General features: G+C 32.0%; 1 protein-coding gene across 1 annotated transcript in view; it reads right to left on the reverse strand.

Annotated features, from left to right (window-relative positions):
* Window positions 1-1,275: 1,275 nt before the first annotated feature.
* The window catches only part of LOC148202238 (uncharacterized), a 37,724-nt gene continuing 11,815 nt past the window's right edge, over window positions 1,276-27,184 (reverse strand). Inside the window, exons 2-4 of the mRNA XM_088109565.1 lie at window positions 2,208-2,456; window positions 1,766-2,114; window positions 1,276-1,307 (exon numbers count right to left, since the gene is read on the reverse strand). Of these exons, the coding sequence (XP_087965691.1) occupies window positions 1,276-1,307; window positions 1,766-2,114; window positions 2,208-2,456 (630 nt within the window). The remainder of the gene's footprint in view (window positions 1,308-1,765; window positions 2,115-2,207; window positions 2,457-27,184) is intronic.

The raw sequence follows: 27,184 nt of genomic DNA on the forward strand, positions 1-27,184 counted from the left end.
TGTGATATCCACTACCACAAAAACAGACCTGCATATAAAAACATGTACACAAATTCAATTTGAACATAACAAACACATGTTCAAATGTATTTCAACATCAAATAAAGTACAAAGTCTAAGAAAATTCAATCTAATCAAATGCATTGTTTAAATCTAAGAGCTATTGTATAATCTAATTATATACTTCGCAGAGCGTTCCTAATGAATAATAGTGACTTCTCAGGAACTGGTGTAGTAGTCTTGAATCTCTGCAAAAGACAATTCATTTTAATTAGTGTATATGAATTCAACATTTGGGAAAAAATCAAAATTTGTTAAAGTTAAATATTACCGTTTCCCAGCGACTTGTGATGTGAGAACGAACAATATGGGTCATCCAATACATTACATAGTATCCACACTCATATGACCCATTTTGTCTGTTACACTACAATATATCATCACAGTTGATAATAGTTAGTGAATAACATTAAAATAAAACAATTATAACAAAGTATGACTTTAGCATATGTCAAACCTTGAGAGAAATCCAAGCAATCTTTCTACTATTAACAATTGATCTCCCACCCATCATCATACTTGCTGGAATAGAACTGTATATAAAAAAAGGTTTTAGCATTCATTTATATAACAAAGAAAGTCCAAACATTGAGGTTCTTACCAATCAATTGCTTGTTTGAGTTGTGTGGGAGGAGGCCTGTGCAATGAGCAGAACCACAAAGCATAGTTGTCTTGCATAGACATAACAAGAAGTTGCCAATGGCGCCTGAAATTCATAATAACGTAACTATTAAATATTAAAATCACATATGGAACATTATTATGTTAACAAAGTTCACTTACCCGGATATATAAGGCAAAAAGTATATTTTCTTGCCCCTTCCAAAACTCTTATCAGACTCATGTTGATCTGCTCAAAATCATTTGATTCATGAATTGATTGGGGATCAATGAATCCATAATCATCAGAACGCCCCAACTTATTACTGACCCCAGACATATACCTGAAATCAAAAATTAACTTTGATATAAGGATACTTGATATATAAATCAATTTTATATATAAATAATTGGTCATAGACTTACATCGTCCATAGTTGAATAATTGAAATATTCAACTCTTGTGTTCCCGACGCAAGCTCACGGACATCTTGGCTATTAAGGTATATTGGGACCTCAGAGCCTGTCCTAAATACATTAGCATCATACTCAACCTCCAAAGGATTATCATCAAGGATGTCAGCAAGTAGATGCAATGAAGAAAGAGGGTCATCCTCAGATAGAGGAATCTTCTCTTGTGCCTGTGTCTGTTGTTACATAAAAGATAAGATAAGTTTTGACATCAAAACCTTTAAAATTGAGAAGTGTAAAGAAGAATTTCATACCGAGGGGTCAGAAACTGGTTTAACCAAAAATTTAGGCCAAGTGATAAACGACTTATATGCTTGTTCCACAGTGAAAATCTCTTCGTGGACAGAGGAACCGAGGCATCTGGTATGATCATTTCATCCACTGAGACCTTCACCTCATCCTCTAATAGTTGCATACCATGACATACAGTCGCTGACCTAAACTCTGTTCCACGAGCTACCAGCACCATCTCATATCCTCTAAAATGTATAGCAGACATGGACTACCATCGTCCATGTCATCCTCTGGGATGGCTGATGCGGAACAACTTCCTTTGCCGCTTCTCCCTGTCAGAGTAAATGTTAGATTATACAAGAGATAGAAATAATTGCACATAAATGTTTATTAAGTTTACCTGTGGGAGGGGGAGGGATAACATGTTCCTCTATAGGAGACGGCACCGGGCGCATGCTCTGAAACTGCTGCTGGTATAGCATCTGGAATTCAGCCCTCACCTCGGCCCTGATCTCCTCTCTAAGGTCTTGTCGGACCTTTTTTGTGATCTCTTCTGTCATCCTTTGTGTATCGCTGTATGAATATGAAGGCTGACGAGAAGAGCTCCCAAAATAATCTGTAATTCCTACTCCAGGACCTGCAGCACGTACACGTCCAGGGTGCTCAGGTCGTCCAATCGCAGCAGCAAGAATATCCTGGCGACCCTCTGGAGTGAATTGGCCTTGGGAGCTCTGCTCAACCAAGGCGTCCTGTAACATTACAAAACACCATTATTCTTTAAATAGTTTAATGTAGTATGTATAATGACAATATTTATTATTTTAGGAACAGTGATAACTTACAATTCTTTCAGAAATCTCTCGTGCAGTGTCGGAAGAGTAGGTGCCCGATGGTCGCATACGGGCCAACTTCCATTTCTCATGTCTAGACGGTGGAGAAGGAGGCTGAGGAGGGCTACCACCCTGAGATGGTGGTATAGCATCTGCCTTTTGCTTGAGGATTTTCTCCTCAAGCTTCCTATACCCACCACGAGATAATAGGTGGGGGTTTTTGTTGTGAGCACTTGTTCCTTGTGCTTTGCTTCTAATTGCCTGTCACATACACATTAATTAATTAGTTCATATGATATATATTTGTTAATGAGGAATTGAATAATATGAACTACACTAACCTGCCATTCCTCTGACATCCGACTCTCTTTAAAAAGCCGCCAAGTCTCCTCATCAATGGACTTATATGAACTACATGGACTTTTATGTTTAAGGTGTCCAAAGATGTATCTTGATGTCAACTTGCTTTTAAAGTTTCTGAAATTTTCTGCAACAGTTGACAAACACTTATTTCTAAGTGTTGTGACATTTGGAATGTCAAATGTCATCTGAAAAAAACATAATAAAGTTGTATTAGTACAAAATTATCAATATAAACAAATTTTAATTCAAATGCTATTAACTAACTTACCAATATATCTTTCCAAATAATGTTCCGATCAACCTCGGACACATGATCAAAAGATGGAATGAGAATGCTAATCTTATCACGTGCCACTACTCCAAGGTATGATCGGAAGTCATCTGCATGGGGGCCAGTTGCCACACCCGTGGTGACATTCACATTCACCGGAGTTCTTTCACCACTATTTTTCCTGATCAATAGTTGTTTCATCCTAGTGGGTCCTCTAGTGGATCTGGTTGGGGGAGCCTCATCCCCTGAAGAATGTGGATGATCAGCCATATATCTGTCAAAATAAATAACAACATTAAATTTTATTTCAAGACTTATGTAATATCATATAAATTAACAAAACATGTAATAGTAATCATAGGAAATGTATAAAAGGAAAACTTATGTTATATTAATAAAATACTTATACAGAAATTGAAAATTCATACATAAAGATATGGATTCATCATATGTATATTCCCTCATCATGATCTGACGAATTGCATGTACATCATCGTCAACTAGAGATTGGTCATCCAAATTTGTTGTAGTTTGAAATGAATGGTTGTCAGCAATATAAATATTAATCAGATTGTCTTCGTTAACTTCAATTTGTTTTTTGCCTTGAAGAGCAACATACCAATGGTCAGACGCAGGATCTTTGACATAAAAAACTTGAGATGCTTGATGTACCATGATAAACGGTTCGTCTCGGTAACCCACCTTGCGAAAATCAACCAGTGTCATACCCGAGTCATCTATTTTCACACCACTCTTATTGTCAAACCACTTACACTTGAACAATGGAACAAAAAACTTGGTGTAATCAACCTCCCATATCTCTTCTATTATACCATAATATCTCATTGATCCAAGTACAGGAGATTGATCTTTTGATGTGGAAAATTGAAGTGACTCAGCTTCTAAACTGACTCCACTATTTTGTACTGTGCTTTTATCATCCAAAGTCTTCGTATAGAATGTGCAATTATTGACTTCATAACCTGTACAACACACGACATCAAACTTCAAACCATTTGCAAGCCACAATAAAGTTTCAGAAGAATGTGGTTCTTTGTCAATTTCGGATTTGAACCAAGACATAAATGTTTTGTTATGCTCCATCAATTGCCATTTCTCTGATTGTTTGGATTTTTATTCTTAACAATGGCTTTGTGTGCTTCCAAAAAAGGGATCACCTCATCTGTGTTGTTCAATATATAAAGATGCGCTTGCAACAATTCTTCGCGATCTTTTGTCACCACATTGACACCTCGGATGCTTTTACTTGTAGAAAATTTATTCAACCATGCTGTGCGAGGAACTCCTATTGGATTCGTTGATGTCATGTAATCTGAACAAAACTCGATACTTTCTTCAGCAATATACCTTTCAATCATCGAACCTTCAGGACGATATGGATTTTTAACGTACCCTTTCAAAATCTTCATATAACGCTCAATAGGATACATCCATCTTAAGTATACCGGTCCGCACAACTTGATTTCTCTAACCAAATGAACAAGTAAATGTACCATGATGTCAAAAAAAGATGGAGGGAAAAACATCTCTAGTTGACACAAGATGATAACAATCTCGCCTTGAAGTTCATCTAACTTTGTAGGATCGATGGCTTTACTACATATTGACGAGAAAAATGAACACAACCTGTTTATGGTGTGCCTAACATTTTTGGGCAAAATTCCACGAATAGCCACCGGTAACAACTGTTGCATTAAGACGTGACAATCGTGAGACTTCATGCCAACAAGCTTTAAGTCCTGCATTGACACTAAACTCTTCATATTTGAAGAGTATCCTTGTGGTACTTTGATACTCTTTAAACATACACAAAAACTTATCTTCTCTTGTCTAGACATTGTGTAACATGCATGGGGCAAATAAGTACGTTTACCAATCTCCTTGGGTGCCAACTCTTCTCGGATATTCATGTCAACCAAATCAAACGAGCATTCACTCCATCTTTTGTCTTTCCCTGAATGTTGAGTAATGTACCAATCAAGCTATCACACACATTCTTTTCTACATGCATCACATCTATGCAATGTCGAACATCTAACTTTGACCAATATGGAAGATCAAAGAATATTGATTTCTTCTTCCAAGGGGTCATTACAGATGACTTCTTCGATGTTTTCCCAAATACATGATGTATTTTATTAACTTTTTCAAGAACTTGAAGGCCAGTAAGTGGATTTGGTGCTTCGTCCCTCTCTTGATCTCCATTGAATGCTTTTTTTAACCTTCGATATGGATGATTACGTTTTAGAAATCTCCGATGACGCAGATACACCGTCTTTCTTCCATGTTTCAATTGATGAGCTGCAGTGTTTTCTTCACATATAGGACACGCTTTATGACCCTTGACATTGTATCCTGACAAATTACCATAAGCAGGAAAGTCATTAATGGTGCAAAATAACATTGCACGCATCATAAAAGTCTCTAAAGCGAATGCATCAAATATTTCAACCCCATCAACCCACAAAACCTTCAAGTCTTCAACTAGTGGGCTTATATAAACATCTATGTCATTTCCAGGCTGCTTTGGACCAAATATCATCATAGACAACATCATATACTTCCTCTTCATGCTCAATGCAGGAGATAAGTTGTAAATTATCAATATAACTGGCCAACAACTGTGATTGGTACTCAATTACCAAATGGGTTCATTCCATCAGTGGCTAAACCAAGCCTAAGATTTCTACACTCTTTACCAAATTCGGGGAATTGTCGATCAATATTTTTCCATTGCTTTGAATCAGCTGGATGACGAAGCAGCCCGTCAATTTTTCTCTCATCTGCATGCCATCTAAGGTTTTTAGCATCTTTGGGATTCGCAAACAAACGCTTAAGTCTGGGCACTATTGGAAGGTACCAAACTACTTTCAAAGCAGATCCATTTTTTTCTATCTGACCATTATCTTCACTATTGTTTTTTGACTTGTATCGTGATAAGCCACATTTTGGACACTTTGTCAAAAATTCAAACTCTTTCCTATACAAAATGCAGTCATTGGGACAAGCATGTATCCTTTTATACTCCATACCCATTGGACAAAGAATTTTCTTCACATCATAATTACGAGTGGGCAGTGTATTTCCATCTGGCAACATTTCATTCAAAACGTCAACAGTTCTGTAAAACTCTTATCAGTCCATCCATTGCTCGCCTTCAAATTCATGAGCCTTAACACCGCTGACAAACGTGTGAACTTAGTTGAACCGACATACAAAGGTGTTTCCGCATCAGTCGACATCGTCTCATACACATGAGCTTTGGCAAAATTTTCTGCTCCAACATCGCGGATCATGTCCTCCAATTTGTCTTCATCCGGTCGATCTTCTTCCATGGTGGAATCAGTAACATTTACAGTTTGAGAGTCAGTGGGAAAATGCATTTCTTCGCCGTGCCATATCCATGTTGTATAGCATCTTAGAAAACCATCACATATAAGATGTTCTCTAATTTGAGTTGCGTTCAACTTTCTCCCATTCAAACAGTTCACACAAGGACATCTAAACTTCACTTCATCATCACTTCTCCCCTCATTACGTTGCGCAAATTGTATAAATTCCTCTACGCCTCTCTCGTACTCAGCACTAATACGTGGTAAATTAATCCAATTTCGATCCATATTCCTAAATATTACATAAAAAGATAAGCTACTAAAAATCAAACTTGCAATTTCATACATATCATTGAAACTTAGTGAATAATATTTTAAGGTTTATAAATAATATAAGAACTACAACACACATTACCAAAACTATAGCAAAAACCATACCATACATTACCAAAACTATAGCAATTTCATGCATTACCAAAATTTTAGCAAAAACTATACCATACATTACTAAAACTATAGTAATTTCATACATTACCAAAACTATAACAATTGTTATTATGCAAAAACTAATGAAGAAATCATGTTAAGAATGCAAAAGGGCATAAATACCTGGAACAGGGGCGGCGAAAAAGCTTGGTGCAAAAAAAACGAAATGGCAGCGGAGAGGAATGACAGGCGTTTCAAACGATTTTGATCGGCTAAAACTGTTTCTTATCGTCAAAAATGAGAAATAACCGAACAATTTTGAGTTTAAACGATGAAAAACGAGGTATCTGAGATGATGGGTGGTCGGCAGGGAGAAGAAAACGCGAAAGGCGACGCGAAGAAGACGACACTGTTCCAAGTTTTATTTTTTAACTCTGAACTGGGGAATCTACCGCGGTTCACTACTTAACCGCGGTATAATACGGGTATATGCCGCGGTTTCACAAGCAACCGCGGCATATACTGATTAAAAAAATTAACCTAAATGGCATTTTTGAAATTATTTTCAAACTATATGCAACGGTTCAGCGGGCAACCGCGATATATTCCCCGAAATATTTCAAATTCATTTTAAATTTATTTCAGGCAGGAGAATAGGTCGCGGTTGCTCTTAGAACCGCGGCCTATACCCCTATAACGTGCTGAACACAACTGTCTCCCCAACTGCCTTTTGGGGAATTTCAGTAGATGACAGGGGTATATGCCGCGGTTGTTCTGCGAAACCGCGGCATATACCCCTGTAACTTCTGAAATTCTCTGACTGGCAGAGAAGTTCAGAAGTTACTGAGGTATATGCCACGGTTGCTCTGAGGAACCGCGGCATATACCCTTGTAACTTTTGAAATTCTCTGACTCAGTCAGCCCCTGCAATAAATTGACAAGGGTATAGGCCGCGGTTCTCCAGAGAACCGCGGCATATACTCTGTTATTTAATTTTTTATTCAGACGTGGCGTCAAAGGGGATGGTTGACTGGAGTATATGCCGCGGTTCCGCTCTGAACCGCATCATATGTTTTCGATTTATTTACAAAACTACCACCGCGCACCATTATGCTGCGGTTTCCGGTGAACCGTGGCATAATGTGCGCTGTAAAAACTCAATTTTTTACTAGTGTAAATAATTAATTTAGTTTTAAAAAACAATTATGTAAAGAATTAAATTAAAACAAGATATGTAAAAAAAATAAAAACATTCTTTCATATAATAGTTAGCATTCAATGTGGGTCAAAAACCTACTCTTTAACTGTGGAAGTGTTATAAAATTGGTAAATATGTCATAAAGTGGATAAGCTTATATATATATTTTTTTAGATATTTACATTGTTAAAAAAATATGTTTATTTATTAATTAAGACTAAAAAACTTTGAAGTAATAAAAAAGTATTAACTATAAAATAATTCTAAAATTGTAGAAAGTAATTAATGAAATATTTGGTAAAGACTTCATCTGGTTAGGTTTCATGATTCAATTTAATGCAAAATATATTTTTAATTCCTATTCTAGTATTTATATCACATAACAAGCACTAATGTCTTAGCAACAAGTCTAAGTTTTAATAAGAAAAATATTAATGTCTTAACAATTTTATTATGAGTTCACATTAAGTTCAAATATCTAATGTTATGAATGACTAATTGTTTCACATCTATGTCTAGCATGTGAAATCTATTAAGTGTCCTATCCCAATCAAGTTTCTCTAACTATTTTTCAATCAGCAGGTACTACCAAATGTGTAGATATAATAATCATGTAGTTAAAAACAAGAATAAAATACAAGAGTGGAAGATTGAATATTCATTACGTCCAATGCTGGAAATAAGGGAGTTAGTTACTGCTATACCGTCTAAACACAAAAAACAAATAATGAACAATGCCTCCAAAATGAGACTTTATATTGTATCTCTCTTAAAGTTAGTTTCCTATGCTTCAAAAGTGTATTTTCTAACTCTGTCAACCCTATTATTTTATTGGATATACACGAGTTTGCTTTAATTGGACTGAGTCTCATATTTGTACTTGATTTTTGTGAATAAAATATTTGTTGACAATATATTTTTTGAAATATTCTTCAATCTTCACATATTCTTATTTATTTGATTTTTGTTATTGAAGTAACCCAATATGTTGATAACCGATTTTGTTGAGATATTCTTCAATCGTCAATAATTTCCACTTATCTGCAAAATTCACAAATAAGAACCAAATATTTTTATTTCCTAATTTATTAAATAAAAACTTTAACTCTCTAGAAAATAATAATAATAATACCAATAAAAGATAAAAATAAATAAATGAAAACAATGATCATGTCAGAAAATTATGATGTTTTGTGTCGGTTTACTAGACTAACTCTATTAACATCAACCTGACCCATCCTAACATAATTTCTATATTAAAATGATATTAAGATTAGCTTGAGGCTAGACCAATGAGATATATATATATATATATATATATATATATATATATATATATATATATATATATATATATATATATATATATTGGGTATAGTCCCACATCAGATAAAATAAGAAATAGACATGACTTTATATACACATAAGATACCTCCCTTGGTAAGAGGCCTTTTGGAGTGGTACCAAAAGCAAATCCGTGAGGGCTTAGCCCAAAGCGGACAATATCTTACTAGTGTGGAGATCTATGAATATGTGTATATTGAACCTACACAACATCTGTTATCAGAGCCCATGGTTCAGGTCTGGTGATTGGAAAAAAAAAACTTCCGCTATAGGTGAGGTAGAAGAACCATAATCCTTTGTTTGAGGAGAGGATGTTGGGTACAAACAAAGTCCCACATCGGATAAAATAAGAAATAAACATGGGTTTATATACACATAAGATACCTCCCTTGGTAAGAGGCCTTTTGGCACTAAAAGCAAATCCGTGAGGGCTTAGCCCAAAGCGGAGAATATCTAACCAGTGTGGAGATCTATTGATATGTGTGTATATTGAACCTACAAACCATATATATATATATATATATATATATATATATATATATATATATATATATATATATATATATATATATATATATCATTAAAGTTAGTGTCGGCTTAATCGATACTTTTATTTTTTTCTTTTAAAAAGAAACAATGGTGATTTGGACTAAGCGAGAAAGACAAAAAAAAGAAAATGAAATGATTTTACTGAATCCATGACTGATTATAAGCTCGAAATCAGAAACTGCTAGAAAAATAACTTTTTAAGACTTCGAATTTAAGTTTGTTCATAAAAAAAACAAACTTAAAAAATGTGTGGTGGTATTTTTGTAAATAAAAAGAAATTATTTAATGTTGAGATTGTTGATAGGGGGAACACAGGTTTAGCTGTGTGATATATGGTTTTTTGATGATGACAACACATAATTAATAAAAACACATGTGTAAATATTGTGTTATACATGTTATATGCTTATGCTTACTGTGTTGTATTTGTAGAAGCATATTTGTGAACATAATGTGTTGATTATTGCATACCACTGTGTTTGATATCTGATTTTATCTGTTTATGCATAATATGAGTTTTTGGAAATGAAAAACCACAAGTACCTAGCTTCAACTGTTTGAACTTTAAAGTGTGGCAAAACAACAAGTTTCATGTCGATTACATTATTGGTTAAATCGATTAAAACTTGTATGTTTGCACAAAAAATTTTCAAGTGTGCTGTGATTTATTTTGAGAAGAAAAGTTTTCAAATATATGCTAAGTGTTTCTACTTAATCGATTGCATGCATCATGTATTCGACTAAGTTTGTTAATGATTTGAAAATTGTTTTAAAGCTTGACATAACTGTCACAACGGTCATATTTTTAAATATGTTGACCAAACATTTATTGCAAATCGATTATATTAATTGCCCTTTCAATTAATGCATTTGACTACTGTTAATCTGTTATAACATTGAATTATATTCGACTAGATTAATAGTGTAATCGATTAAAAAGCGTCTGATTTGTCCTATACTATATATTAACACATGACTTGATTTCTGTAAGAAGAATTGATCTTTACACTTTCATATCTTTTTAGTGTGTGCTTTGAAATCTTACAGAAGAGAGAAAAGCTCCCAGAATAAAGAATTATCGTAGTTATAAAGTCTTGAGGATTTCTTGTGAAACAAGATTGTTTGATACGAAAAGACTGATCGTTTTGCACAGGAAGGGGCTTACTGCGTGATCAGAAAAGCTTTGGCAAACGCTAAGAGTTGTTGGTTTCCCTGTGGTGTATATAGGAAGAAGAACGTGGTTCTTAACTTTGAGGGGTATCTCAAAGGGGTTGGCAACATAAGATGATTGTTCTTGTTGNTGAAGTAACAAACATTCTTTTTGAGACTTGTTTTTATCATATTTGTCTTAATATTTTATATTTATTTTTTGTATATAACTGAATCAATATATAAGTTTATATATAATAGAACAAATATTTTATATTTTTTTTTAAAATATTTTAATAAAAATTATTTTTTTTGAAAAAATTTAAAACAATAGATAGCGCTTATTTAAATGAGCACTATCTATTGTCATACACCAATAGATAGCGTTTATTTAAAAAAGCGCTATCTATTGGTGTCTAACAATAGATAGCGCTTATTTAAATAAGCGTTATCTATTGTCAGACACCAATAGATAGCGCTTCTAGAAAAAGCGCTATCTATTAATAGATAGCGCAGACATAGATAGCGCTTAAAAAGCGCTATCTATGAAAAAAAAAGCGCTATGTATACACTTTTTTGTAGTAGTGTCTTTCCTTAGCCAAAGTGTTCCTCAACTAGTTTTTAACAAATTTCTTATTTACAGATTCAAAACAACAGCATATAATATTAACACTGAATTTCAATATAGATTAACATACAGTAAGCATTAACAGTATTCACACAGCAGAATTTCAATATATGAATAGTAATAAAACAATACTAAATCATAATATAAAAGCATAGAACTATTAAATCATAATATAAAAACATATAAAGGTTAGCTCCCCTACCTCTATTCCAGACGTCTCTTGCTCTGAATTTATTTCTCCGAAACCTTTCAGAACCTCTACCCTTCTTGCAACTAAAAATTTCTCTCTAACTTTCTCTCACTTGATTTCTCTTCTCTTGGTGCAAAATACCCTTCCCTCCCATGGCTATTTATAGTAAAAAAAAATTTACTATTCACTAATATTTTAATATTATTTATTATTTTAATATTATTTAAAAATAATATTTCAATCCTTTTCTCACCAAATCTGATCCTAATTTCTACCTACTACTTTCTTCCATGCTAAGGAATCCAAATGCTGAAAATTTATTTTTACTATTCACTTTTTACTATTTACTATTTACTTTTTACTATTCAATTTAAAAAATTTACTAAATAAGTTACCAAAAATTTGAACCTTTCCTTCTAAAATTACTATAATTTTATATCCAAAATTTACATTTTTCCATTCATTAAAATTATTATTACTAATAAAATACTAAAATTTACTACTATAAATATATATATATATATATATATATATATAATATATATATATTTTTATGGGTCTTACATTCTCCCCAACACAAAAAAATTTTCGTCCTCGAAAATTCAAAAATTCGAAATAAAGTTATGATTATTTCACCTTATCTCCTAGTTTCCTTGTAAATTCATTTACTCTACTTATTTTGTGCATCAAATTTCTAGCATGTCAAATTTGAAATGTATTCACGAAAAAAATTAAAATCATAAACCTTCAAAACACTTTTACTTGACACTTTTAGCCCCATGAAAACCACCATTAAACATACCTCACTAGTCTCAAAATAATTCATTAATGTTTTAAAAGAACTCATCACTCATAAACTATTAATCACAAGATTCCATAAAACTTTTCATTCCTACTATAACAAGAAAGTGATTCTCCTTATAGATCCCTATTTAAGACTTCCATGACCCTGTTAAACTCTAAGAATCATTCTTTTTCCGTAACAACTTTCCATTATTTAATACAGTTTCTACTCCTAGAAATCGTACGCCTCCAAAAGCCACTTATGATTACCAAAATTTTATACTAGATTGCTCCACCTTACCCTATACTTCTATTTTCCGTAAAATTTCTAATTACTCTGATGATTACACGGAGTCCAAAACACTATTACTAAACAATTCATCCTTATGTTTTCTTTTCTATACCCATTTAACAAGGACTTGTCCAAAAATAATACTTATATTGAGTATGCTTTATAACATCCATAGAAACTCTTCCACACTTAAGATTATGCATCATTTCCTTCACTCGTCCTTGATGAACTTATCTGATTCTCGGTAATATTGCATTCACCCTTAACTACACTTAATGTTCAACAATCAACTCACAATTCTTGAAGACCATAAACTTCTAAAAACATATTGTAACATGACCAAACTATCCTTTCGATCATACCCTAGACTGCAATATCTATCCTTCACTTGCATTGGTCAGACATCCCTAAAATACTCATCCTCATCCTTTACATCACCATTGAGGTTTGAATACTACCACATAACTATACCTGATGAAATTTCTCCAATCACAACCTACAACTTCTTAATTATTCCAAATTCCCTAATCACATTGCAACCCTCCTTTTTATCTATTTCCAAACTCTTCTTCTTCCTTATCTTGTCATGTTCATAATAATATCAATTCAACCTACACTACCTCTACTAACTTTAATATTCCAAAATCAATAAGATTTACAACCATAAATCATGACCCTTTAATCCTCTCATAAAATACCAAAAATTTGCATAAGCCGAAAGTCAAAATTTTCGTACCTGGATTTTCTCCACTGCTCATCATACCAAAATCACATACTCTCAAATTTTATCTCTAATACATTTATTGAAAAAAATCTAACCATCTCCTTTTAATCATCCATTTAGCTTAGAATTCTTTCAATACTTCATTCTTCTCTAAAGACCTCGTGTTTTCTTAACTTATAAATTTCTCCTCCTATTAAACTTTCTCTCAGTCCTTTTTATGCCTTATACAACTTCTCTACTCTTCTTCGTCTAATATTTGATTTATCCTTGATCTACTTCAGTATTTCTATCCCTTTTTATTTTAAACTTTATCTTCAAATCTTCCACCATTTTCTTTCTTCAGATTCCAACCATCACTGATACATCAATCCATGTTACCAATCTCACATAATGCCACTCAGTTTCTCACCAAGACTTTCCTTTTTTTTTTTTTTTTTTTCTGACTTCTAACGTTACTGATATACTAAACCAAACTGATTTCTCAAACCTTGCTACATTCATGCTTATCCAAAGGTTCTCTTAATCTAGCCTTTGAACTCAACTCCTTTTTGTGAAACGTAAGATATCTGATCTCCTGATTTTGTCCTGCAAACATCTTAAACCATAACTTCTAAACACCAACATCTTCACTTATCCTTTGAAACTCAAACTCTAGTATTATATCTCCCTATGAAGGCTTTAACTAATTCTAATATCTTTCATAAAACCTTGAGAATTAAGAAAGGAAAATCATCTCTCGTAAAAGTAGTTAGATACAATATTCTACTATCTAGACTTGGAGGAAATGGTAAATTATACCATTTAGACTCAATTCTTCATAGAGAAGACACGGAAGACCCACAACACAGAGGTCATCCTAAGGACGAACTGCTCTGATACCATTAATGTAACATCCCAATATCTCACGCTGGATAATTCATAATTTATATATTGTAACATTACATTTACGGTAATATCCCGTAATCTCACACTTATAAATTTATAGTTAATATATGTCTACACATGTTTTAAACTCAGATTTCAACTATAAACTCATAAATATAATTCGAATTCTTCTAACTTATTCTTCTGTCTCTCTCTTCATTGGCATTGGATCAGACGACATTCCTTCATCTGCTCCCGTATAACGAATTATACGATCATCGCACATACCCAAACAAAACAAACACAAACAAGTAGGGTGAGCTAACATGCAACAAATCATTTATAAAACATGTATAATTACCTTGATATAAACATCATATAATAATTATGTTCGACACCCTCATACCACAATTCTTATTAGATACTCGTCTCACAATACCCAATAGATACCACAATACCCAATAGACACTCATCCGGATGATACGTTGATGAGCGGTCACGGGAGGTTATGCACTTGTAATGACTTCTACTTCTTTTTACAAATACACTTCCAAAATACTTCATACCATTCACAAGGTTAATCCCCTCACTATGTCCAAAACCGGCACATAGACCATGACCTCCTGCTCCTCTCACCACATAATTCATCCCTCTCTACTTGAGACTAGATGATTATTAGAGTATCAGGATAACCTCCAACTACGGGACCCTCAACATCAACATATACACAAATACCATAATATTACTGAATCTCTCCACGAGACTCATGCCATACTCATTTTCCTCAACTCACATTATACCCCTACAAATCTCCCCATAATACTCATAACATGTTCAGATGCATAAATTCAAATGCAATATAATAAAATACAATCATCGCATAAATCACACAAACTCAATATATTGCATAATAATTTAACAGTACTCAATCTGTTCAATAGGATTTAAGTTAAAAACTTGTCGAGTAGACTTCCAGGAAAGAGAGGTGCGTCACAATGGACAACTTAAGTACCAAGTCTTTCCTTAGCCAAAGTGTTCCTCAACTAGTTTTTAACAAATTTCTTATTTACAGATTCAAAACAACAGCATATAATATTAACACTGAATTTCAATATAGATTAACATACAGTAAGCATTAACAGTATTCACACAGCAGAATTTCAATATATGAATAGTAATAAAACAATACTAAATCATAATATAAAAGCATAGAACTATTAAATCATAATATAAAAACATATAAAGGTTAGCTCCCCTACCTCTATTCCAGACGTCTCTTGCTCTGAATTTATTTCTCCGAAACCTTTCAGAACCTCTACCCTTCTTGCAACTAAAAATTTCTCTCTAACTTTCTCTCACTTGATTTCTCTTCTCTTGGTGCAAAATACCCTTCCCTCCCATGGCTATTTATAGTAAAAAAAAATTTACTATTCACTAATATTTTAATATTATTTATTATTTTAATATTATTTAAAAATAATATTTCAATCCTTTTCTCACCAAATCTGATCCTAATTTCTACCTACTACTTTCTTCCATGCTAAGGAATCCAAATGCTGAAAATTTATTTTTACTATTCACTTTTTACTATTTACTATTTACTTTTTACTATTCAAAAAAAATTTACTAAATAAGTTACCAAAAATTTGAACCTTTCCTTCTAAAATTACTATAATTTTATATCCAAAATTTACATTTTTCCATTCATTAAAATTATTATTACTAATAAAATACTAAAATTTACTACTATAAATAAATATATATATATATATATATATATATATATATATATATATATATATTTATGGGTCTTACACTTTTTCTAGTGATTTATATAACCACGTGAAGTTTATTTTTCAGGGATTAAAACCGTCAAAAATGTTAAAAAAAACCCGGAAAAATTCAATATTTTTGTAGTGTTCTAAGTATAATATATAAAATTTTCAATTTTATCTTCAACTTCTGAATGTTTTCTTTTTATCTAAATTTATTATGTAAAAAAAAAGAAAAAGAAAAATATGTATATTAGAGTTCGATTTTGAAAAATAAAAAATTTATTTAAACAAGTATCTATAATAAGTTTTAGTTATTATTAAAATAGAAGCCTAAAGAGCTAATTAGACTTCGCTTTTTATAATAATTAAAATCTAATTACTTTCTAATTTTAAAAATAATTTATATTTAAAAGATTATATTTCGAAAGATAACTTCTGAACAAATCGAGATTTCACAAAGGGAATTGTTATGATTATTTAGAAATATTTAATAGGCAGTTTTAATACGACCACGAGAGTAGCTCAATGTCTTTAGGTTTACATTTACATATTTTTAACCTAGAAAGGGAATTTTATTAAAATGATAACGCGACGTTGGGAGAAATGCATGATAGAGTCGATATATTAGAACATGTCATTGATATTGTCGTGATAGACAAAATATTTAACTATATCATTTGTCACTATTTTTAGTTAATATTGTGATTAATTATTATTTAATGCAAATTTTAACAATAATTAATTATAACGAACAATATCTTTTGCTTGCGTTCATTGTTAAAAAAAAAATTCTAACACATCTTTAATTTGAGAAAAGAAAACTCAAATTTATTAATTGGAAATCAAAACCTTGGTGGAGACACTCCACCAATATGATATATATCGCAACTCTTGTTTTTCAAAGAAAACCATTTGGTACAATTCTTGCATGTGCAAGATAGGTTTTCCACTGATAAAATAAGAAATTGACATTTTTGTTTATATTATCTAAATCATTTTGTATAGTTTATATAATCTTAATCATTTAGCGAACTTTACATTTATTTTTTTTTCTCATAACATTTGTTTTTTTTTTCTTTCAATTAAAACTATGCCCAAATTTAGTCTCTTCGAGGCAATAAAAAGGAACATTTAATGGTTTTAAATCATAGTAGATACTCATTAACTGACCAAATTGGTATCTTGCATTTAATTTTAATTCAAACCCCTTTTTAAAACGTTTTATTTTATGCTTGATACCGATTAAAGCAATTGCACTAATTATAAATCTCATATTCAACCACAATCCATTTAAAATCAGATCATACCAATATCAACGGACATCAATCACCACATTAGCCTAAAATGTCAAAATTAACATGAACATAACTTATCACATACAATTCAATTCAACAGAGATTATACATTACCAACCTGCATTAATTCTTTCAACATTCGAATTCGGAAGATCACTATTTTTCATTCAACGCCAAAAATCAATTCACAGTCCAAAAATGTAAACGGTATTTTAATCATAAAATTTAGTTTCCCTCACCTTTAAATAGCTCTACCAGCTCTAAAACCACAACACATTTAGTTCCACATGATACTCTATTTACACATAAAAACATCACAAAAATAATCAAGTTATGTCATTATAATCACTAATCAACACGTTTCATACTAGCATTTAAGCTTTTTATACTGTATTGTCACGTTTCTGCTTTAATATGAGTTCTGGAAAAATACATTTGACACGTAAAAAGTTTTAATGTAATTGAATTAAAATGATTATATCAATTTATTTTTAATGTTCAAGAACAAAATTATATCAAAATTTTGAAAATGAATGAATCTTAATTTCACATCAAAAAGAAAATAAAAACAAATTTAATTCAACATAAAATTTACATTAATTAAATGATAAATTTTAGTTGATATAATAGAGGGATAAAAATAGTTAAAATTGTTTATATTTGAGTTTATATATATATATTTGGGTTATAATTGAGTCTTGATGGTCTAGCATATTTACAATAAGTTTAATAATATGTAAATAAAAAATGTAGTCTGATATTGGATAAGAAAAGTTATTAAAGGGACTTCATAATTCGATTTCCATGGTTATATAGAACAACATCAATCATGTTGTTTTGCATAAAAACAGCTCCATATATGATAACTATTTGCTGAATAAAGAAAGAGTGAGTAGTAGATGATGATCCACAATTATTAAAACCCTTACAAGACACAGAATCTTATCTTCCCAACACCAATCAAATCCCTTGCTGACGAGGATTCAATTTCTTAGCTTATCTTAGGTTATTATATTAGATTTCTCATATATATATATATGTCGAAACACATGGTAAATGAATGTAACCAAAACGTTACGTTATGACGCAGCAGCTACAGATTCTTCACTTTTAAGTTAGTTCAGAATCGATTCACCAAGTAGCATTCATATATAATATAATGTTAATATATCTTATTATATAATTACTCATTATATAGCGTGGTTACACGTAAGTGGAAAAAAAAGTGTGATTCTTTATTAGAGTTTAGAAATTGAAACTCCCTATTGTTTATTTTATTATGGAGAGGAAAACAATAACAAATGAGAGAGAGAAAATAAAGCACAGACCCAACTTAATGACTTCAGCCACATAATGCAACAGCTTAGTGCAAGTTTTGTGGCTAAGCGACGTTGCATTCGGACAAGATAGATGTGGCCACTCAATATATATATATATATATATATATATATTATATATATATATATATATATAATTGCTACTTTTATATATGAGTGAATTGTTTGTATATATAATCATATTTGGAATTCAATAATAAGCATCTTCCTACATAATAGAAATAATCACGGAAACAGAGAGTTTCATTACTACATACTCAATTTAAAAATATTTAATCTCTTCTCGTATTTATACTTAATATATATATATATATATATATATATATATATATATATATATATATATATAATATTTCTGTTTCATCCTCACTAAATAAAGAATTGTGTCTGTAACTTGCTTTCAATATTATTTAATTTTTATAAAAAAACTTGACAAAGGAAAGATATATTCAATATCAAAATAATTTATTCTTGTTTATTCAATATGAAAATACTTATAAAAAAATTATAATTGCACATGTTTTAAGTTAGAGTATCAAACAAAATTTTATGACAATCAAAAGGTTTATTAGTTTTGTAGACATTAATAAAACAAAGTTTATAAAATTAAAAAAATAAATCTTTAAAAATTACAAAGAAAATCTTTTAAATGTATCTTTACTTTTTCTTTCCATTATAATGAAATATTTTTTTCTTATACACTAATAAAAATCATAATACATCCATCGAAAGAAATCATATAAATAATAAAGATTAAACTAATAATAATTGAATTTTTAAAATAGATAGTTCATGTTCAGAACTTCAATCTACGTTAATGATGATAAACAAGAATCATGGTAATACTATAGTAAATGAAAGGTTTTTATACCATTACGATAATAAAATTTTAGAACATAAAAATATAAAAACTCATAAGAATATTCTCCATGACAATAATAAACAAATATAAAAAAATTAAAAAAAATCAAATATGTGTTTTAGAAACTGTCAGACCTCATTAAAAACGCACCCAAAACCCCTCTGAACGGACGCCAGGTGTCAAGCAACGAGGATCCGAAAATCAGATAGTGGAATGCACGCGTTAGCAGATGAGCGGACTTCCTTTTTAAGCAAAACTGAGTTTTGGAAAGTTGCGTCATAAGCAAAACTGAGTTTTCCCTATGATAATGTACGTTCGTCATTGAACGGTCCTTGACCGTTCAGTGTTTCTAGTAAACTTGTTTGAAATTTGATTCTTTCATTTGGAAAGAATCCTAGTTGAGGACGAGCGTCTTCTTGTGATAATACTGTACTTGAGCGTTCGGCCAAGCGTAGTTGCATCTGAGTATTCGGTGATAAACTTAAATTTTGTAAATATATGTATTTGTATATTTTAGTTATTCTTAAACACAATTTCAATAGTATCTTATTATACTTATTAATCTCTCTATTATAAGTTTAGTAGTGCTCGGTCTCACACCAAGCTCTCGAAATGAGTAGTGCTCGGTCTTATACCAAGCACTTGTACTCGGTTATGGCATGATCTATCTTGATGAAAATAGTGTTCGTCCAACTTTAGTAGAATTTTCCCTCTACCATGTTCGGTCATTGACTGACATTAGGTTTTTGTATGTGAATTATTCTAAGTATGGTTCTTTAAACGTCTTGGGAGTGTCTACATTCATTGGTTCCGACCTAGAGCCTTAGTACTTGACATGTTCTTTGAAGTGTTAGTTTGAGCTCACGAGAGTCAGTTCATTTAACTGATTCATGTTGTAAGTATCGTTCGTTCTTGTGTTATATAATTGTACTCGGTTTCTTTCTTAATCTGCCAGTAACCCTCTCGATTTTATTTTATTCTGGAACGGGAGACTCCTATGTCTCGTTCCAAGTGTTCATCCTCGTTCTGAGTGAGGATCGAATGTTCGGTATTTGATGTCCTTAAAATCAGTGAACAAAGATGAAATTAAAATGATGGATAATGAAATATGAAGAGAATATGAAACGGATGAAATGTTGTGGATTATGAACGAGCGTTCCAGGGAGGAATGACTCATGGGTGATTACTGAATTTGTAAAGTATGAATGTGGTTATGCTAAGCTGGCGGTTCATCCTGATGTTCCGTGAGTACTCGTCCTCACGTAGAGGAAGGTAGGTCATGTGTGGGAACGGCAGGAGGTCCTAGTCCTTAGGGGTACTTTGGACAGATAGGACTAACCTCGGGTGGCAGCTGATGAGAGTATTCTAGTTACTACATCACCCGGGTGCACGAACTCGTAGCTACACAGATTTCATACAGTCCGGACAATCAGTCTAGTATTAGGCTTTGTATGAAATGTATGACTAAATTTATCTGTGTGTTCATGGTATGAATTGTATGTTTGTAACTGAATTAAATTACATAAGCTTACCCTGTGTTTTCCTGTGTTGTTTGGTTTTGTACGTCCTTCCTTGTCATTGCAATGACCATCCGTGTGGATGTGAGCAGTAGGAGACGAGCTGTTGGAAGAGGCGCTGGAAGAAGAAAATTTGTTAGAGGTAGAAGTGAAGACCGAACAATAGGACGTTCGGTCAGTAGTTTAGTTTGATTGTAAGGTGGTCGTTTGATCACCTTCTTTTTTTATTATATTTGACTGTTCGGTAGTTCCTTTTGTAAACCGTTCGGTCAGGTTTGCTTATTCTGTACAGTTTTTAGTTGTAACCTTTCTGTAAGACCGTTCGACCATAATCGTACGTTGTCTTTAGTATAAGACTGATCTGTATTATTATTTAATGTGATTATAATATTATATAGTTTTAGACTGTATTTTTGGGATGTTATAGAAATAATTTATAGTGGAACGTAATCACATAGAAAAAGTATATAATTAAGGATATAATAAAATAGAAAGTACCTTTGAGATTTAAGAAAACTTTTAGAAACTTTTCAAATACCAAATTAGTGAAATTATTAAAAGATAATGAAAATTATTTTATAAAAAAAATCTTCAAATGAAACAACAATTAAAGATCACATAAATAAATAAAATATGTTTTGTATACCTAGTAAATAAATTATTTATGTGATTCAACACTTGAAAATCAGAGTCAACTTTGCTAAACCATTAGAAGAGAGGAGGAAAAATTATATAGTAAAAGAAAAATATATAAAACTAAAAACTAAGATTATATATATATATTTATATTAATTAATGTTTCTGCAAATATTTTCGAGACCGAGAGACTAACATGTTGACGTGTCTTTCCCGCTTCTGAAAGCTTGGATCGCCTGCCTTTCTTCAATCTGGACCGCTCGGTCACCTTCAATCTATTGTTGTTGCCCGATCGATATTGGTGTGGACCGATCAGTCTCCTTCTGGACGAGGGGATGTACCTTAGGCGTGTGATTTGAAGAGTGTTGGCTCTTAATTGAATGCTTAGTGAACGATTGTCACTATTTGAGTATTTTAGAATGGGTTGAGTGTGAGTGAAATGTATTGGAGTATGAATTGAGCGTACCTGGCGTTTGGCCTCGACCTTATATTTATAAGCTGTCTCCTGGACCTAATCTAGCATGGATCCAATAAAATAAAAAAAAACAGACTAAAATATAAACAACTTACCTAAAAATCCGGTTGGTTGTTTATAACTTGCTTATCAATATTTTTAATTAGATATTCTTTGATTATCTTATCATCTGCTGGACTATTGGCCCAATAATAGATTAAACACTGGCCCAATTGTGACCCAATCTTTGACCCGGTTAACCGTAGCAGATGGACCCAACGACCTTGAGTGGATGGACCGAATGGTGCTGAATGCTGACCGTTCTATCTACCCTAGGTACGATACAATTAGGTTACCTAATAAATTGATATTTTAATAATTTGAAAGAAGACGTGATGAGCACAAGATAAATATTATAGCGAGTACTAGAACGTGGAATGGATATATGATTATACACTAATATGTCTTCATAGTTAATTGAAAAAATAGAGTATATACATATACTCGTATTAGTACCTAATTAATGTGGGATTCCACCTCAAAACGTTTGGACAATACTTATATAAACAAGTTTATTTATTATTGTGTTAAAATGTGTCTTATATTCATGGAATGGAATAAAATCTAATTCATTGAATTTTTTTTAGTATAACTTGATATGCTTGATTTGAGAACACAACATGCATTAATATTTTTACATGAAATATAGATGGCTATGAAGTTAAACACATTACAAAAATATTTAATTTTAACTAGGGTTTATTAATATATGTTATTATAACATTCAACATGACACTAACGTAATAGATATTTGAGAAATCCCTTGTAAGTCCTAAGAAATGTTTAGAAACTCTAGTAAAAATTTTACATTTCCTCTCTTTTTTTTATATATGTTTTATTCATTTTCTCTTTGTGTGATGTTTCGGGACAAAGGAAAAAGGACATATTTATGTGGTGTTATGGATTCTGAACTCCTGCTTCCCATTTTAATTTGATTCAGAATTTTCCGAGCTCTAATTCCATTTATGTGTGGTATGTTAGCATTACCCTTACATTAATTTTAATTTATTGAAAATATTATTTTTTTTCATAATTTTCTTTTTTAAAAGTTGTTATGAAGTCATTTAATTAAAAAATTTACTTACGTGTTAAGTTTGCATGTGATATTTCTATTTATTCTTATCCCACCCAATATATATACTAAAGAGCACGACTCAATAAGATTCGTTAAGCCTCTTTATTCTAGATCAGCCTAAAACTATGTCTATTATCCACATATCATGATATTAATATCAGCAGTTTGGTATTATGGTTATTAGTTATGATAATGTATTATTATCTTATTATTAACTACATTATTATTACATACTTGAGATAAGTATTATTTCAATGGGAATATAGGTCCACAACCTATATTTTTTCTAAGGAATGCTCACTTCATAATCACTCATACTCACTATATTCATAAAGATCATAAACACTCTTATTGATTTGAACGTCAAAAATTCTTTTGTAGGTAGATTTCTCCCTCTCAATAATAAAGAATAGGATACAAAATTATGGACTACCATCACCTAAGGGACATTATTGAAGAGTTGATTCGCTCCGGGTCTCTAGCCCGGTTCATCTAGTAAGGAAATGGCTTACAACGCGATGATTACCCAAGTTGAAGTCGAGGCTAAGGGTGATGTGGTTTTGTAGGACACAACTAATGACAATTAGAGTAGCCCAACATGATCCTCTAGGTTCTAGAGTCCGAGGTCGCCCAATACCAAACACTTGCTATGACACAACCGATCATACAAAGTCAAATCATCCAACCCAAATTGGCCCAAGTAAGGGCAAATATCCACACAATAGTTGGACGTTTTACGGGGAGAGGAAGCCCCTAATTCAGAAGAGGTCATCCCAACACATTTTAAAGCATATTATAGTGAAAATGTTACATGGCTATGTGAACCTTTTTTATTTTCTACCTTAAGATGTATTCTATTTTCCTTCAAACCATTTTTTTCCCATAAGATGGTTTTGCTAAGCATGGTTTTAATTAGGCACTCTCGAGTTTCCTAATAAAAATCTTCTTTTTGATTAATATTCATGTTTCTCAACATTCGATAAAAGATTACAAAGGTGGCACCTGAGTTACATACATAGTAACAAAAATGCTTTAATCGAGAAATTAAAAGACCTCCACTCGAGTAAGGCATCAACAAAATGGAGGAGAGATCAAGCTATAATAGACAACTCAAAACAATAAACTATACATAAAATAAACTCGACATTCAAGCACCCGAGCAACAACTCAATGTGCATTTGGGTATAAGAAGAGCAGGAAGAACAAAAAAAGCCTGAAACTACAACGCTCGAGCAAAAGAACAAAGTCAACATGTACCCAGAAGCACGACCTTGGACACTTAACAATCTAACCTGCATAAAGATCTAGGGTTTATGTCAACTAATAGCTCAAGTTCCATTCCTAGATACAAGCTCCATTAGATTTATTGTTTAGAGTCTAGGATTCACTAGATTCTTCCCAAAACCTAACGAATCCACAAATCAAACTATCCATGTCCCCATTTCAAGCAAGCATTAGGAGTAGAAAAAAAAATTAGCATATAATGGAAGAGACATGTATATAATTAAAGCATTTACAAAGTACATAAGAGTTCAATGACTACAAATGCCCTAAAAAAGATGGGTTTGGCTCTCCATTTCCATGGAGAGCCTTAAGCTTACAAAATGGAAGATGAAAGAAGAAGGAGACACAAGGAAGAAGAGGAGGATGTTCCCACAAGCCCCAAGTGTCAAGGCACGACAAGCTCGTTACAAGACAAGCTCGTCTAGTAGAAACCCTGGTCTTAGTTTTTTGAAGTTTAACTAAATAACATGAAACAAAATAGACTAACAAAGAAGTCTCTTTATATGGAAAGCTAACCTTAAACTAGAAGATCAACCTTAGGACAAAAACACTAGATTACAAAACCCCATCCTAAGTTTAGAAACCAACTTTTAGTTTGACACTAAGACAAAAAAAGTCCTAGGATAAGGGACAAGTCTTAAGATAGAAAAAATCACCAAACACTAAGGTAGAACTTCCTAGAAAAACCAACTCTAAACCAGAAGAACACCAAGTAATGACCCAAGAACAACCAATGAAATCATAACCTCACAAAGCTAAAATAGAAGACAAAGGTCTGAAACAATAGGATAAAACTCTAGTTAGAAAGAACATTCCTAAAAGTTATAGATGACCTTCTAGGGGAAAGGATTAAACAAAAGAAAAACTAGGCTAAGAAACTTAGGGCAAAAATACAAGAAGAAACTTAAGATGTAAACTAAAGAAAACCAACTCAAGATTCTAGATAACAAAAATAACTTAAGATAATGATAAAAAAAAACTTAAGGTGAAAACAAAAAGACTTAGAGTGTGAAACCCAAACATACCACCTAGAACCAGAATCCCCAAACAAAGAAAAACCTAGGAAAACAGTTAAGTCTTAGGAATAGGAAAACATCTAGGTTAAAACACCCAAACGCATGGCTAGACGACGTCTTGTCTAAAAGCATCCAAAGGAGATTAAGCTAAACACTCAATGCTTATCATACCTGGAATAGGTATCCGAGTTCTCTAGAAAACAAAATAAGTCGAGACAATATCTTTGACAAAATAAATTAAAAGACTTAAAAATATAAAGAAGCTTCAACAAGCTAAATGTTATCTGTCTAGTGACAAACTCTAAAGAAGCATTCACTTAAACAGACGATACCATGAGCTCTACAAATGAAGTGTATATCTATGCTTGGTACCTTCAAGGGAAAAGAACTTATTTGTAAAAAGCTACCTAAGGATAGAAAATTAGAATGCACCTTGTTGTTTTGAGCAAGCATTAAATGACATTAAATGTTCAACATTCAAAAACAACAAAAGTGATATCTGATAAACTAATGACACGTCAAATCCAATCAGAAGTAAGTAATAGGAATAAACATTCGTGGAATGCCTCCTATAGGAAACGAAAATAATAAAACCATGTCTAAACAAAACACCAAAATACTCTCAAACAAAAATAATAAACAAGAAAACATAAGCCTAAACCAAAGATAAAAAACATTTTAAAACATTGAAATATATCTGTTACGCATGTTGCTATCTTATGCAAGAAAATCACTACGAACTCTCATTTTATAGATATCAAAATGAACGTTGAGAAAAAGACAAAAAGGAGCACTGATCAGATTATCAAAAGTTGTGCCAAAAGACAAGTTAATATCACTTTTGATAAAAGTTCTTAAAAGCACATTTGCTCTAACAAAAGACATTAACCTATGACTGACACCTACATAAATATCCAGAAAGGAAAAATTCTCAAGACAAGCTTCATCAAACGGTCACAATGCCAAATTCAGAAGACAAGTATCGTCACAACAGTTGTATCCACTAGGAGTATAAATAAAAGATCGGAAAAATAAAGAAGATGATGATGAAGAAGAGAGAAAATATGAAGATATAAAGATATCTCATCATCCATTGAGCTAGGAAATCTCTTTAAGTTGTTAATGCTTAAATAATCCTATAAAGGAAAAGGAGAAAGAGAAGAGCTCAAGAAAAGAAGAACACTCTCAAGCTTCATCAGAACACCCACTTGAAGATAGAAGAGAGAGAGTGAAAGAGTGAAATACAGCAGAGAGTCTCTCAAGATTCATTGTAATATCTGGTTAAACTTATCACATGAGAGAAAGAGAGAAAGAGAGAAAGAGAAAAGTAAAGCATCCCTCTTACACTTCATTGAATTGTATGCTTATTATTGTAAAGAGAGAAAAAAGATAAATGAGAGAAGCATTTGTGAGTGTTTAGACTGCTCTGTATTGTAAATATATCCTCTTGATGAGAGTAATGGTCTGAATGACTTGTAAGCAATCTATGATTACAATTCTAAAGATAATCAAAACACTTATAACTTAACTCTAACAAGTTAAGG

The sequence above is a fragment of the Vigna umbellata genome, chromosome 3 (assembly GCF_029865625.1).
Source record: "Vigna umbellata cultivar VRB3 chromosome 3, Vumbellata_1.0, whole genome shotgun sequence".
Classification (NCBI taxonomy): domain Eukaryota; kingdom Viridiplantae; phylum Streptophyta; class Magnoliopsida; order Fabales; family Fabaceae; genus Vigna; species Vigna umbellata.